The 13,397-nt window shown below is 36.1% G+C and overlaps 3 protein-coding genes across 6 annotated transcripts; 1 reads left to right on the top strand and 2 right to left on the bottom strand.

Moving 5' to 3' along the window:
- Positions 1-3,476: 3,476 nt before the first annotated feature.
- LOC106294663 (E3 ubiquitin-protein ligase RNF181) lies at positions 3,477-4,806 on the bottom strand. 4 transcript variants are annotated; one of them, XM_013730274.1, is made up of 3 exons: positions 4,727-4,806; positions 4,318-4,573; positions 3,477-4,220 (listed from the first exon to the last, which is right to left on the bottom strand). In XM_013730274.1, exon 3 carries the CDS (start codon positions 4,213-4,215, stop codon positions 3,622-3,624), a length of 594 nt encoding a protein of 197 aa, XP_013585728.1. In that variant the 5' UTR covers positions 4,216-4,220; positions 4,318-4,573; positions 4,727-4,806; the 3' UTR covers positions 3,477-3,621. The 4 variants fall into 4 exon arrangements, with proteins under 4 accessions (XP_013585728.1, XP_013585729.1, XP_013585730.1 ...); XM_013730275.1 differs by having other exon boundaries at positions 4,461-4,573; XM_013730276.1 differs by having other exon boundaries at positions 4,467-4,573.
- Positions 4,807-8,892: 4,086 nt separating this feature from the next.
- LOC106294661 (probable mediator of RNA polymerase II transcription subunit 26a) lies at positions 8,893-11,100 on the top strand. The gene is made up of 9 exons (XM_013730270.1): positions 8,893-9,350; positions 9,435-9,503; positions 9,582-9,664; positions 9,887-9,939; positions 10,022-10,143; positions 10,256-10,283; positions 10,358-10,614; positions 10,699-10,780; positions 10,860-11,100. The coding sequence occupies exons 1-9, from the start codon at positions 8,997-8,999 to the stop codon at positions 10,949-10,951; spliced, it is 1,140 nt and encodes a 379-aa protein (XP_013585724.1). The 5' UTR covers positions 8,893-8,996; the 3' UTR covers positions 10,952-11,100.
- LOC106294660 (2-hydroxy-6-oxononadienedioate/2-hydroxy-6-oxononatrienedioate hydrolase) lies at positions 11,094-13,375 on the bottom strand. The gene is made up of 6 exons (XM_013730269.1): positions 13,047-13,375; positions 12,314-12,779; positions 11,944-12,244; positions 11,763-11,861; positions 11,557-11,680; positions 11,094-11,461 (listed from the first exon to the last, which is right to left on the bottom strand). The coding sequence occupies exons 1-6, from the start codon at positions 13,264-13,266 to the stop codon at positions 11,229-11,231; spliced, it is 1,443 nt and encodes a 480-aa protein (XP_013585723.1). The 5' UTR covers positions 13,267-13,375; the 3' UTR covers positions 11,094-11,228.
- Between the last annotated feature and the right edge of the window lie 22 nt (positions 13,376-13,397).

The raw sequence follows: 13,397 nt of genomic DNA, 5'->3' as shown, positions 1-13,397 counted from the left end.
TGAATGATACTCCTTCCGAGTCCTCTTGATTTCAGGACAACTGAAGTGTTCATTGCCCATTCTAGATAATTTTCTCCAGAGGGATTTAGAATGGCATAATCCAAAGGCTCAAATCTCGGCATCTGAAACAATATTATCAATCAATTCATGATTTAGGATGCAACCAATTCAAAATAATCAGTGCATATGATTTCATAAGTCTCTCGACCAAAACACTTTACTACTCGATCATGATGCAAAACAAGTCGAGAATGCTAGGTATATATGTGATGCCTAGGCCACACGGCCATGTAATATGATACAACGATCCTAGAGATCGGTTCATGAGATATGCAAACAAGGTCACACGACCAAGCTATGATGCATTAAGCCACACAGCTTTCAATCACATGATGCAGACAATGTGATCTATCAAGGGAACAAGGCCGCGAGTATAAACAATGCATCGGAATGGTTAGGCCACACGGCCGTTCGGTATGGTTCATAGCAAAATCACACGACCACAACAGAATATAATGCAAACAAGGATAATCAATTTAGATGCATTCAATGTTATCATTCAGTTGCATATCAATTAGGGTTTACCAATTTCAAGGCTGGTAATATGCGGCTAGGATTTAGAGTTTCAGAATCAAATAATCTAGCAACCTAACTCCCATGCAATATGTAATCAATCCTAAACCTCAAATCAATCATTCAAATTTTAAGCAATATGAGATTTAAGGTTTCAAGGCCTTTAGGGATTTAAAACGAGATTTAGGGTTTTAAACATTTAAACATTCAAACAATGGCTCACGGCCAAGGTATATGCCTTACGGCCAAGGAGAAGCCACACGGCCAAGTTGTATGCCACACGGCCAAGATGAGCCACACGACTATGGATTTAATAGGTTAACTCTTATGCATTTAAGTTAATATGTAATTGCAATCCTAAAGCGGTTGGTTTCTATCAGTTCATGATTCAATCAATCAAACAAACAAACCAATCGGTCAATGAATGGAACAAGCCACACGGCTATTTAGTTCAATTCAACATCATCCCTAGAATAAGATCTAGGTTCAATTGCAATCAATCAGGTATGATCAAATTCGGGTATGAAAGCAATAAGGCCACACGGACACGAGGTGATATAATCAAGAACTTATCAAGTTTAATTAGGGTTTTTAGTTTAAACAAATCAAACAATTCAGATTCGAGTTTAAACAATCCTAGCAATATTTCTAAGTGATCAAACAAACAATCAAGGTTCAAATCAAACAATTAAAACTGATTTTTCAAATTAGGGTTTAAGGGAACAATTTGATCTTAGATCAAGGGAGTTTGATTTGAGATTCAAAATCATTAAGACTTTGATTTTAATTGATCAATGGATCAATCTCGATTTATGGTTTAGGGGATCAGACTTATTCGAGCTCCGATTTACTCTTTTAGGGTTTGATCTATTTGTCCTAAGGCTTTCATCTTAGAGATTAGTTTTTAGGGTTTCAATCTTTACAAACAATCCAAATTCAATTCTCATGTTCTTAGAACGTGAGATTAGTTTGTAGAACCTGGACCACCAAGAGAACCTCGAACGGATGCGAGCTGGAACAAGCTGGAACGCGAGCTAGAACGGTCGCATGCTGAGGCGTGAGCGATACGAGACGCGTCTGATCGGGAAACGCGAGCAGTCTGTCTCCTATCGGGTTCGGTTCGTCGGATCGTGAGCGCCTCTCGCGAACGGGCTGAGGCTGAACGTCTGATCGGGATCGGACGGTATGCTTCAGTCAGGGAATGTTTAGGGGCTGAGCTGATCGGATGGACACAAGCCGGAACGCGAACAAGAACGGATTAGGGTTCGTCGGGTTAGGGTTTAAGGTCGCCGGCTGAGTTTTAGGTTTAGGGGTTTTTCGATTTAGGGTTTTTGGCTCAGGGTGTTTCAGAGACTCGTGCTGATAACGTGTTGTAAAACGAAGGTTTTAGGTCTGAATATCTCTATGTTTCATTAATGAATAAGTGTTCTCTTATATAGGAGATTACAAGATAAGTAAAAAGGAAAATATCCAAAATCTAAACCCACTAGGATTAGGAAAACTATTAATATATAATAATGAAAAGATAACAATTACAAAGAAAAAGAAAGATGGTTTCTTTTTCTCCAAGCCGTATCTCTCTCTCTATGTCATGGCCGTCTCTCTCTCTCTCTCTCTCTCTCTCTCTCTCTCTCTCTCTCTCTCTAATTGTATGAGCCAGTTATAGACCGAACCGGTTATGAACATCCACTAATTGATTTATAACAGGTTTGCATTTTTATGTTTAAATAAAACATAAAAGATCATCATAAATAAAATTAGAAAGATTTAGTTAATTTACATAATGTCCAACTAACAAGATCAGTTTCTAATCCGAACTCAAATATTCAAAGTGATCTATTTGCTTAGGTTTTATACTTAGCCAAATATAAAGCTTTATAAGCTTTTTATATCATTCACTTTGGATGTTCATTTCTCATTCAAAACAACTCTGATTTTGACATGGTGACGATTACATCGAACCCAAATTCTGGTCAATCCGACATACGTCTCCGTCGAAAAAACCCATCGAAAAAATGGTCCACACCACTTTGTCAAAAACGAGTTCCAACGATCATCTCACGGAATCTTCGTACAAAGAAGCATTCATCGTGTATATATATATATATGCGTACATTTTTTAAAAAGCATATAGCACATCATAGTCACATGTATATGTCAATCTAGTTCGTCTATCAAAAAGTAGACTTCTATGAGTTGTAGTTAGTATTGATGTCAAAGATCTTGATTTGCTTTGACTGGTGCACTCGGAGTGACTTTAATAAGATTTTGGTACCAAATGTTTAAAGGCATCGAGTTTACCAAAAAAAAAAATTGTTTAAAGGCATCGACAATGAAACACAATCCTGGTCGAGAACAATCCCGATTGGCGTTAATCATGTTTCTCAAGACTTCATTGTCAAAAGCTAGTTATAACGTAAAATTAACAATAACATAAAGCTCGTTTTATCACTAATTACTGCTATGATTGTCATTGTCTTTAGTTTTTGCTAGTGAACACTGAAATTTAGTTCTTCCCCGGTCAGGTTTCCATCTTGTGGGCCTGGCTACCTGATCCTAAAGTAGCCAACTCATCTTAACCCAAAGTAGACGTCTTTTTATATACCTTTTTAAGTTTTGCCTTGTGTTGTAAAACCAGTGTTTTTAAGGTTTGGTCTTTAATTTTAAGAGAACACTCAAGTAAAATCCTTGCTTTACTTTGTTTGGGCACTGCCTGCGACTGAATATGGCTTTAGATCCAAATCTTTCGATTTCAGAAGTTATAACATACAAAGAAACTGGTACCGGGAAACATGAAAACAGTGAAAATTAGTTTTCACTGATACCGGGAAGGAAAACCGATTAAAATAAACTGATGTTCGTTATACTTATACACTAGCAGTAACCAACATAGTGATTCCAAATTTTCGATACAAATTACTTAATATTTATGCATTACATATAGCAACAAATCGTACTGAGCTACAAAACCCTTTGTACATCGATATAATTTTTAAAAATCACTAATTAAACAATATATCATGGATTGTGATTTGTTACACAAGCATCTCAATGAAAAGGTGGTCCATTATAGTTTGAGGCCGCACCAGAGGATGTAAACGGCCACAGATACAAGAAGGGATTTTTTCGACCATTATTGCCGTCTTCTGGCAGCTCTTTGCGACACACTGGACAAGAATTATGCTGGACTAGCCACGGGACTATACATTCAGAATGATAGATATGTTTACACGGCATCTTTCTTGCAAACGACCCGACTTCAAACCGGTCTTGGCAAACCGGGCAACACGAATCCAAACCGAGATGCTTCTTCCTGATCTTGATCTTTGGCATTGAGTTGATCACGGTTAGTGAGGCTGGAGGTGGACCACGGCGGTCTTGTGCTGAGAGCCGGTTAAACAACTCTTGAAAACTCAATTGGTTTTCAAGAACCGATCTTCTTCTGTTGTCGCGACGGTTACGAGATTCTTGAATGGCTAAACCGAATAAATCAAACGGGTTTAGATCAACATTCTCACAGAGCCTTTCGAGAAAGGTGTTACCGCAGTGAATGCAAGCTCCTCCTCTTCTTAGGTCTTCTCCTTGAAGACGGATTCCTCGTCTACAAGTATTACACCAATGCGTGTTTTTTCGGCTAGTCATCAAACCTTGCAAACGAAATGATTATTTCAGACGCATAAAGAAAAAACAAAGCAAATGGGAACATAACTCGTGGAACTATAAGCTACAGAGGCTGATCAGTACATGATCTATAAAATAAAATCTCGGATACTCCGAATGATGCTATGAGCTGGCTTCAAGACAATATATCGATCAGAGAGCCTATAGATCCATAAACAGCTTATTGTCAAGCTTTAGCTTTGTCTTTAGAGAGACTTAGGCTAGACCTTAACTTGTTTTAGGGAGTCTTTTTACTTTTTCTGTGGCTCTCTCTAAACTTTTGCTTTGATTAGCTTCTTAGATTCCTAGGATTTGATTCTATCAAACTCTTGTAATCTCCCTGTATCATTAACAAGCTTAATGAAAATTCACATACTTGACAAAAAAAAGATCCATAAACAGTACACCACATAAATTATGCAGAAGCAAGATCCTCAGAAAAAGATTTAATCTATGGGGAGCAATAAACAATAACCATTCAAACATCTCTTACCCGAATAGAATGCAGCAACAAACAATCTCGTGAATCTCCAAGTAATAAAGAAGATTAAAATAGACGAGATGAAAATTCTGGAAGAAGAAGTCGAAAAGTCTTTTACGTAAAATAGAGTCAAGGGATATGAAAAGTCATACAACGAATGTACAGGCCCTGTCCGAATAAAATTTGGGCTGGAAGCAAACTTCGATTATGGGCCTATAAATTAACAACTAAACACCAAAATATAAATTCCAGTATTAAGAATGGAACCGTCCACCTCCTTTGAGTGCATTACAACCGTGAACCATTCATGCTACTAGATATTTCAATCAAAAAATGGCCAAAATTTTACATAATCTAAAGTGGGCCGAAGGCACATGCTTCCACCGCTTCTGCCCAGGGGCCGGTACTGCGAATGTATCAAGAAACTACGTGGAAAATAAAAAAATGTACAAGATGAACAAAGTCTGTCGGCTTAAAAATCGTGTATTTATTTACTTCAAAACAGAATAAAAGTTCTGTAAAAAGACAAAATAAAAGTTTTATTGCCAAAAAAAAGAAGAGAATAAAAGTTTTATCCAAAGCAGTGAAACTGTTAATTGTTCTTTTTTACGTAATTTATTTATTTGTGTATATGAGAATGAGAACCTATGGAAACTGAGTTACACAGGTTTGACTATGTCTCATTCAATTATGTAGTTTTACTATGATCACACAAACATAATTCATTTGTAAAAAAAACTTTGAATCTCTTGCATGAGTAGATTAAGCAAGTGGTGATACTTGATTACCAACCACACGGATTATTGATGTTTGTTATGATGTGTATCTCGAACTGAATCTCAGATGGATCTTTGATGTTTGCTCGACGAACCTTGAACCCAATTTCACTCAAAACATTCTTTTAAATTTCCAATATGGAATTTTGACTCGTTCAGTCTAGATGTTAGGGGGGGATAATTTAGAGAAAACGATACGTACCTGTCCAACTAACCATGATTTTTTAGCAAAAAAAAAAAAAAACTAACCATGATGGACAAAAGTCAAGTCACTGAAATTTGTGAATCTTAAATATAATTTATCTAAATATTATAATATATATCTGAATCAATTAATTATTGTCAAAATCTGATCTTCTGTTTTGAGTTTTGCAAATTTTAAGGATTTTACTAGGGCTGGCCAAAAAACCTGGATCCGAAAGACCGAACCGAACTCGATCCAAAAAAGTAGTATCGAATCCGAACCAAAATTGATTAAATATTGAATGGGCTCAAAATTTTGGTATTTAGAGAACCGAAACCGAGCCCGATCCGAACCGAAGTATTTCGGATATCCAATTATATCCGAAATTGATTTATATACCTATATATATCAATTATTTTTAGATTTAATATATATTAAGAACATCAAAATATATAGAAAACTTTTAAATTATCCAAAATACTTATAAATATATACAAATAGTCAAAAGTACATGTCTAAAATAGCTAAAGTATTACTCAAAATACCAACAATACTTAAAATATCTATTGATTCTCAATCCAAATATTCAAACCAAACCAATTTATATGGTAATTTTAGGTACTTTGACATATATATGCTATTCAAATTTATATGTAATATATTATTTTGTTTATAGATTTTGAAAAATTTAAAGTATATAATGAATTTAAAATAATTTAAATGAGTTATCCGAACCCGAACCGAACCCGCAAAGATTCGATCCGAACCGAACCCGAACCGAAATTTAGAAATACCCGAATGGAGCTGAAATCTTTGAATCCGAAAACCTGAAACCCGAATAGATCTGAACCGAACCCGAATGGATACCCGAACGTCCACCCCTAGATTTGACTGGTCGATAATAGTTAGGCTGTAAAATATTCATCTTACTCCTAATGTCATACTCCCCCGTTTCAATATAGATGATGTTTTAGATGAGATATTTTATTTCAATTTACATAAAGTTTTAGGTTTTAAGGTTAACTTTAACTTTATTGGAAGCTGTTCAACCAATTAAATTTAACAGTTTTTTTTTTTATAATTGGTTAACTGGTTTTAAAATTATATATTTAAAATATTTTTTTAGAAAAATGTAAATTTTTTAATCTTTGTACAAGATGGCAAAACATCAAGTATTATGAAACTGATGGAGTATCTAATACTATTAAAATTTTGTTTGTATGCTTGATTTTTGTTAGGCAGCTAAAAACATATTGGTCTCTGATGAGTGATGACCGACCAATGGCCAAAGTTGTACTGAAACAGTAAATAATTTTATCCTGTTTAGATATCCGATTATTTATTTTGTACTACTTTTTTTTTTTTGTCATCAACAATACAGACTCATATTGACGCTGTGAACCAAACCGGATGATCTGCATCCATATGAACGACGAAAGACAGCTGTTTTCTAGCACTGCGTGCTAGACTATCCGCCTTTAAATTTTGCATCCGTGGTACATAGATGATCTCTGATCAGGTGAAACTCTCTTTCAGGGTCTTGATATCTTCCAAATATGTTGCAAAAGCTGGTCATTCTTCTGGTTCCGAAACCATCTTCACCAATTAAGAACAATCTGTTGCAAACGTAACCTGAAATTGACGTAAATTCCTCATGCATTCCATTGCCCATAAAAGTGCTTCCATCTCCGCATGAAGAGGCGAAAGACTAGCCCTTACATTCCTCGCCCCCAGTAATCCATCGAAACAACCTTGTCCTGTAAACCTAGCACCCTCCTTCCACGAGCCATCCGTAAAACACCATTTTCCTGAGATCGACGACAATACCGTGTCTATTCTTGGTGTTAGCGTCCTCTGGTCATTTACTACTTGTGTCTCAGCCCATAATGTTGATTCTATTTCCGCCAATTTAATCGTATTCATAGAATCTATATCTAAGTTGCTGAAAATTTTGTACTACTAAAAATAGTAAATAATATTAAACTAGGTTAAGATTCGCGCCTTGCACGGGATGAACATTATATATATAAATTATTTTGTGTATTATGTATTTTACATATTATGAAATAATAAATATATATTGAATAATTAAAAAGTTAACTATTACGTATATAATTAAATTGGTGCAAACATATAAATAAATTTAATTAATCCAAACAATATTTTTTCTATCTAATATGATGTATAATTAAATTTAAATGATATTAACATATATAGTATATTTTAAATATTAATATCTGTTATATAATATTTTCTACTCATATGTTTTTTATCAGTTGTATCTTTTATAGCAAAAACGTTAAATTATTGATAACAAAATTTTCATTATGTGATTAATAGTTTTATTAATTTATAATTTTTTAAAAAAATTAAGTTGTTAATATTTGTTCAAAGATTTTATACAAAAAAATATTTGTCAAATTAAATTTTGAAATTATTAAATTTTGAAATTAAAATATTTATGTATTTTTAAATTGTATATATTTTAATTTAAAACAATATATATATATATATAAATCTTTTAATCTTAATACTTATTAAATGAGGCTTTTCTACTTATATGATTTTATAATCATTTGTATCTTGTCATAACAAAATTTTTAAACCATTGATCACAAAATTTGAATATAAGACTTTTAACATTTTAGTAATTTATAAGTGTTTTCAAAAATCCAAAATATAAAATATACAGAAAATATAATTTTTTTATATGGTTAATGTGATTGTTTAATTTATGTTAATAGTTTAAAATTTAATAAACATATGATAGAAGATACTAATTTTTATCAAATCTTTATTATTAAAAATCATTAATTGTCGTATATACCGTAGCTACATTAGACAATTCCATAATTTTTATTTAAGGAAATAATGAGAAACATTAATAATAAATTTATGGTTAGTTTAATAAAAAATTTATTATATATTTAGATGTACCAACGTATTTTTTAAAAGATTTTAAGAATCATTGTAGTGATGACGTGTTGATAAAAAAAAAGTTGTAATGTTTCTTAAATAATATACCGGGGATATATAGGGGATTTCCAAGTATTCTAAGCGATATCTCATATAGTTTTAGGACATGTGTTGCTTATTCTTACGTTTCATATATAGAAAAAAGACACATTTAATATTTAGTGGAATATATCTCGGTAAAAAACTAAGGTAAATAGTGGAGGGAAAATAAATAACAGCGGAGGGAAAAAGGAAACGCTACGAAAATCCACCACCAACATTGATTCTTTTGATCGGAAACGCGTGTTCGACCTTTTTTTAAAAAAAAAAATTCCCGAGAAAACCGGATTTCGAAATCGGCGACGAGATGAAACCATCGCAGGACTCGTTGGATGACTGGAGAGACTATTTCCGGCGAGGGGATTCTGATATTTTCGGGATCATCAATCACGCCATCATCCTCGCCGCCGCTGATTTCCCAGACGAGTTCAAATCCAGGAGAGACGGAATCGCCCAGCTTCTATTCTCTCGTAATGCGAGCCGCAGCTGCATCAGATGTGGCCGCGAGGATAACAATGAGACGGTTGGAGGCTCCGGCGATAGGGATGATTCTGGTGGAGTCGGCGGTGACGAAGGAGATGAGAAGAAAGTGAACGATAACGAGATTGTTGTTGATGAGGTCGTGAGGATCAGAGATATCTTGTTGAGTAAAGATGATGAGGTTGTGATCTCTTTGTTTGAATTAACAATTAGAGTTTGTTTTTGGAGGAATGATTCTGATATTTGTTGTGTTGAGTTTTTGCAGTCAAACTCTGTGTTATTCCATTCCCTGAGGAAGCTTGAGTCCATGTCTCTGAGTGTGGACCTTCTCAAGGTTTGTTTCTGGTGCTGATTTTTGGTAATGTATATTCGAATATGCTGAGTTTTGATTGAAGCATTTGCGTTCTTGCAGGATACTGAAATTGGAAAGGCTGTTAATGGCTTGCGGAGACATGGTTCTGATAAGATTCGGGAACTTGCAAAGGCTCTCTTCGCGTATGAGTTCAATCTTTCTTTTGTGATGTGCATTAAGCTTTGGTCAAAGAGAATCAACTCAGTATTTTATATTCGGATGCAAACCAGCTGCCTTTAGATATGCATCGTTTGATCATTGGAGAGCTGCTCTTGTGCTAGTTGAATAACTTAGAACATTTACTCTTTCGCGCTTTCTGGCTTCTGAATTTGAGTATTGCGTGTGTTTATGTATGGGATGCTCAGAGAGTGGAAAGAGCTGGTGGACCAATGGATGAACAGCACGAATGAAATTGCTGGTAATAGCTTTCTCCTCATGTTCCTTAATCACTGCGAGAAGCTTTTTTTTTGTCAAAGGTTCACAATACTTGGCTAATGCAGGTGATGAAGGGACGCCAGAGTCTGCAAATTATTCGGTAGTTGATGAAGCAGAAGCCTTTCCTTCTCCTCCGCATGATTTAGATTTTTTGGCTCCTGAGCCTACTGGTTTTGAACTCTCTCAGGTATTATGTAAACATATCTTTCCCCTGTCGTATTTTGTTTTGGGCATGTATCAAGTGTTATCCTGAAAACTTTCTTTTCTCGTCTTTGTTTTATGCCTTGGGCCACTTGAAGATCTTAGATGGCTTGGACTGCGATGGAAGTGAGTTATTATTCTCTTTGCTACTCTTTTCTCTACTTTGAAACTCTTCCTAATCCCCCTTGTGATGTTTTCAGATCCTCGTCACAGTGTGGAGCCTAAAAGAAAATCGATGAGGAGACCCGAGGGTACACGTGAACCTAATTTGGTTGGGAGGTACAATAAGAATCAACAGACAAGGAGAGAAGAAGTTGATGCTAGACCTATGAAGCACTCAGCCACCGTCTTCGACGAGCCTAGAAGACAACCAAAGCAAACTAGAGAACAAATGGTACATCCAATCCAAAGAAAACCGATTGTTATTCCTGAGCAGAAGCGGAACTCTCAACAAGATGTGAGTATGAGTTAATAAAGCCTTGATGTTTGCTTCTTTTTAAAGGTTTCTAATAGCAATTGCCATTGTTCTTGTTGCTACAAGAAACTCAAAGCTATGGATCCTGACGCAAAGTTTGAGTTCGCAAAGCGGAAACTCCAAGAGAGCTACCAACAACATGATAAGGGTTAGTCTTTCTCTGTCTCTTCAACATCTCCACTCTTTTGAATACATTCTTGATGGCCATTTTTTTAAATTTTTGACAGCCAAGAGACAGAGGACAATACAAGTACTTGAAACGATTCCAAAGCAGGGTAAAGTCCAGAAACCGCAATTCAAGAGACCCATGCGAAGGTAGTTCCATTTTCCTTCGGGTGATCTAATTATATACAGTTACTATGATGACCAGTCAGAGCTTATTGTAGAAAACAAAAGTGCGTTTGACAGATCCAACATAACCTCTTAGGACGCATATAGCTAGGGGACATATCTTCTGTTTCTTTTTTTTTGTCCTAACTTTATTGGTACTTCCCGTCAAGTGAATAAACGGTTTGGTCCGGTTTTGTGACAAGTTTGAACCTCATAATGGAAAGGCAAAGTGTTACATTTTATATTGTTTGAGCCTACGTTACATTTTATGACACACTGCCTTGGAACTTCAAGTCCACTTGTCGCTCTCGTTGTGACCCTCCAAAAACATCCCCTAGAAACTTTGCAACAACAGATATGAACTCGTCTGGCTTTTCCTCTTGTGGAAGATGCCCACATTTCTTAATCACTTCAAACACCGATCCAGGGATGGCTCGTGACAGCCTCTCTGCGTTCCATGCTGGCACAATCCGGTCTGTATCTCCGGTGACAATCAGAACTGTCATCAACATGGAGAAGAAGTCATTATGTTAATGAGAAAACATTTGGTCTAATGAAAATTGCAGGTTTGTTGAACAGAGTCAGAGATGTTACCAGGACATTTGATTTCTTGAAACCTTTTCGACAATGGAGGTTTCTTCTCTGAGCCATTGTTATCCGTTAATGTAGCCACGGTGAACTCAACAAGAGCTTTGTCCCATCCCTTTGCTTTTAGAGGCTGTTTTTCACACAGTTTCCAACATTTAACAACATGACAATGCATAAGAAATGAATGAGCCAGAGAAGCAGAGGAACATCACCTTTGTATAGCCCTGAACAACGTGATCAGTCACTTGTTTTGAGTCATACCAAGCGTTTCTAACGGCTGTTACTCCGAACTTATTGATCGCCATTCTCACCTAACGACAAAAAACCATCACCATAAACACATCAAGTAAGATCCTTTTGAGGTTCTGTAGAACCATGAAAATGAGAAGGTACCAGCATGACTCCAAGATATGATCTGAGGAAAGCTGCCAAAGCTTTCTTGTATAGAGAACTCAGCATACTCGCCATTCCCGTTAGAGCTCTCGAAATTGCTCCTATAATGACTTTGCTTAACTCAACTAAAGTCCCTAGAAACTTGCTCCTGGGACCATTTTCGCCACGGTTATCTCCAGCACCAGCAGCTGTGTTCACTGGACGAGGAGCAAATATAGCTGGAGCGACGAGAATGAGTGCAGCAACACGTTCTGGGGATTCAAAATAAGAATCTACAGCTACAAGGCAACCTGCTGAATGCCTACAACATATGAAAACATTAAACACTTTGAAGAAGAGATGCGAAGTGTAATGTAACATACTAACTTACCCTACAAGAATGGCCTTATCGGCTGCAAGAAAGTCGATGAAGTACAACGTGGTTAGCACGGAGTACACCATGGAGTACGGATTCAACGGCTTTGCATCATTGGTAACACCACTAAACGGGTGAAGGATCCGAGAAGTCAGTCCAAATGCGGGTCTATCAAAGGCGAGAACTTTCGAACGGACAAGGCGAGCTAAAGGCTTCATGACTCTGTTCCAGGAGAACACAGAAGCGCCAAAGCCGTGTAAAAGAATCATAGGAAACTCGACTTTTGGGGTTGTTCCTTGAGCATCGACGTTTGTGATGGGAGCATCATCAGAGAGTGTGCGTGGATCAAACACTTTGTGGTGTATGTTAACACCTTGAAACTCGCAGAAACAGCTGTCTGGATCAGCTAAGTTCATTGGATCCTGTTCTGTTTCAGCTACTGTCTCCTCTTTGGTCTGAGCACCACCATCAAGAAATTGATCTGAAAATTTATGAGTACATTTTAATTAGGAAGATTAATCATCTAAAGAAGATCATTAGGGGACAAAAGACACAGAGAGATTCATCCAATTATAAGTAGAAACCCAAAATGTTTCAAATTTAGCAGAAAGTATGAATCTTTTAGGTAAGTTCAAGAACAAAGAGCTACTCATCAGTCCAAAGTATAGACCTTTTTTTGAGAAACTTTGATAAGAAGCTCATGAGTAAAGAAGTAAGGAACAAATTTTGACGTGTTTAGAGTTTATACCTGGGGAGCCAGAGAGAGAGGGAGAAGCAGCATTGGAGACGATGAAACGTTTCCCCGGACGGCGAAAGGATTGGCCGGAGATTAGGCAAGGCATCTGAAAGTTGGTTCTAGAGGAATCTAAACTAAGCTTTGCATTGGAAGATAAGGAAGAGAAAGTTATGATACTCTGCTTTGGTTGGTGTAAGAAGAAGATGCGTGTGGTGGTGTTTAATAAATTCATTGTTGGCTCGTAATTACGAGACAGATGATGATGATAAAGCAAAAGTACAAAAGCTTGAGTTATAATATTTCCAGATTGTGTTCCGTCTCTCTTTTTTAAATAAGATACTCCTTTTTTTTTTTTTTTTTTGT

Source organism: Brassica oleracea, chromosome C5 (genome assembly GCF_000695525.1).
Source record: "Brassica oleracea var. oleracea cultivar TO1000 chromosome C5, BOL, whole genome shotgun sequence".
Classification (NCBI taxonomy): Eukaryota; Viridiplantae; Streptophyta; class Magnoliopsida; order Brassicales; family Brassicaceae; genus Brassica; species Brassica oleracea.
This window is presented reverse-complemented; position numbering and strand designations above follow the sequence as displayed.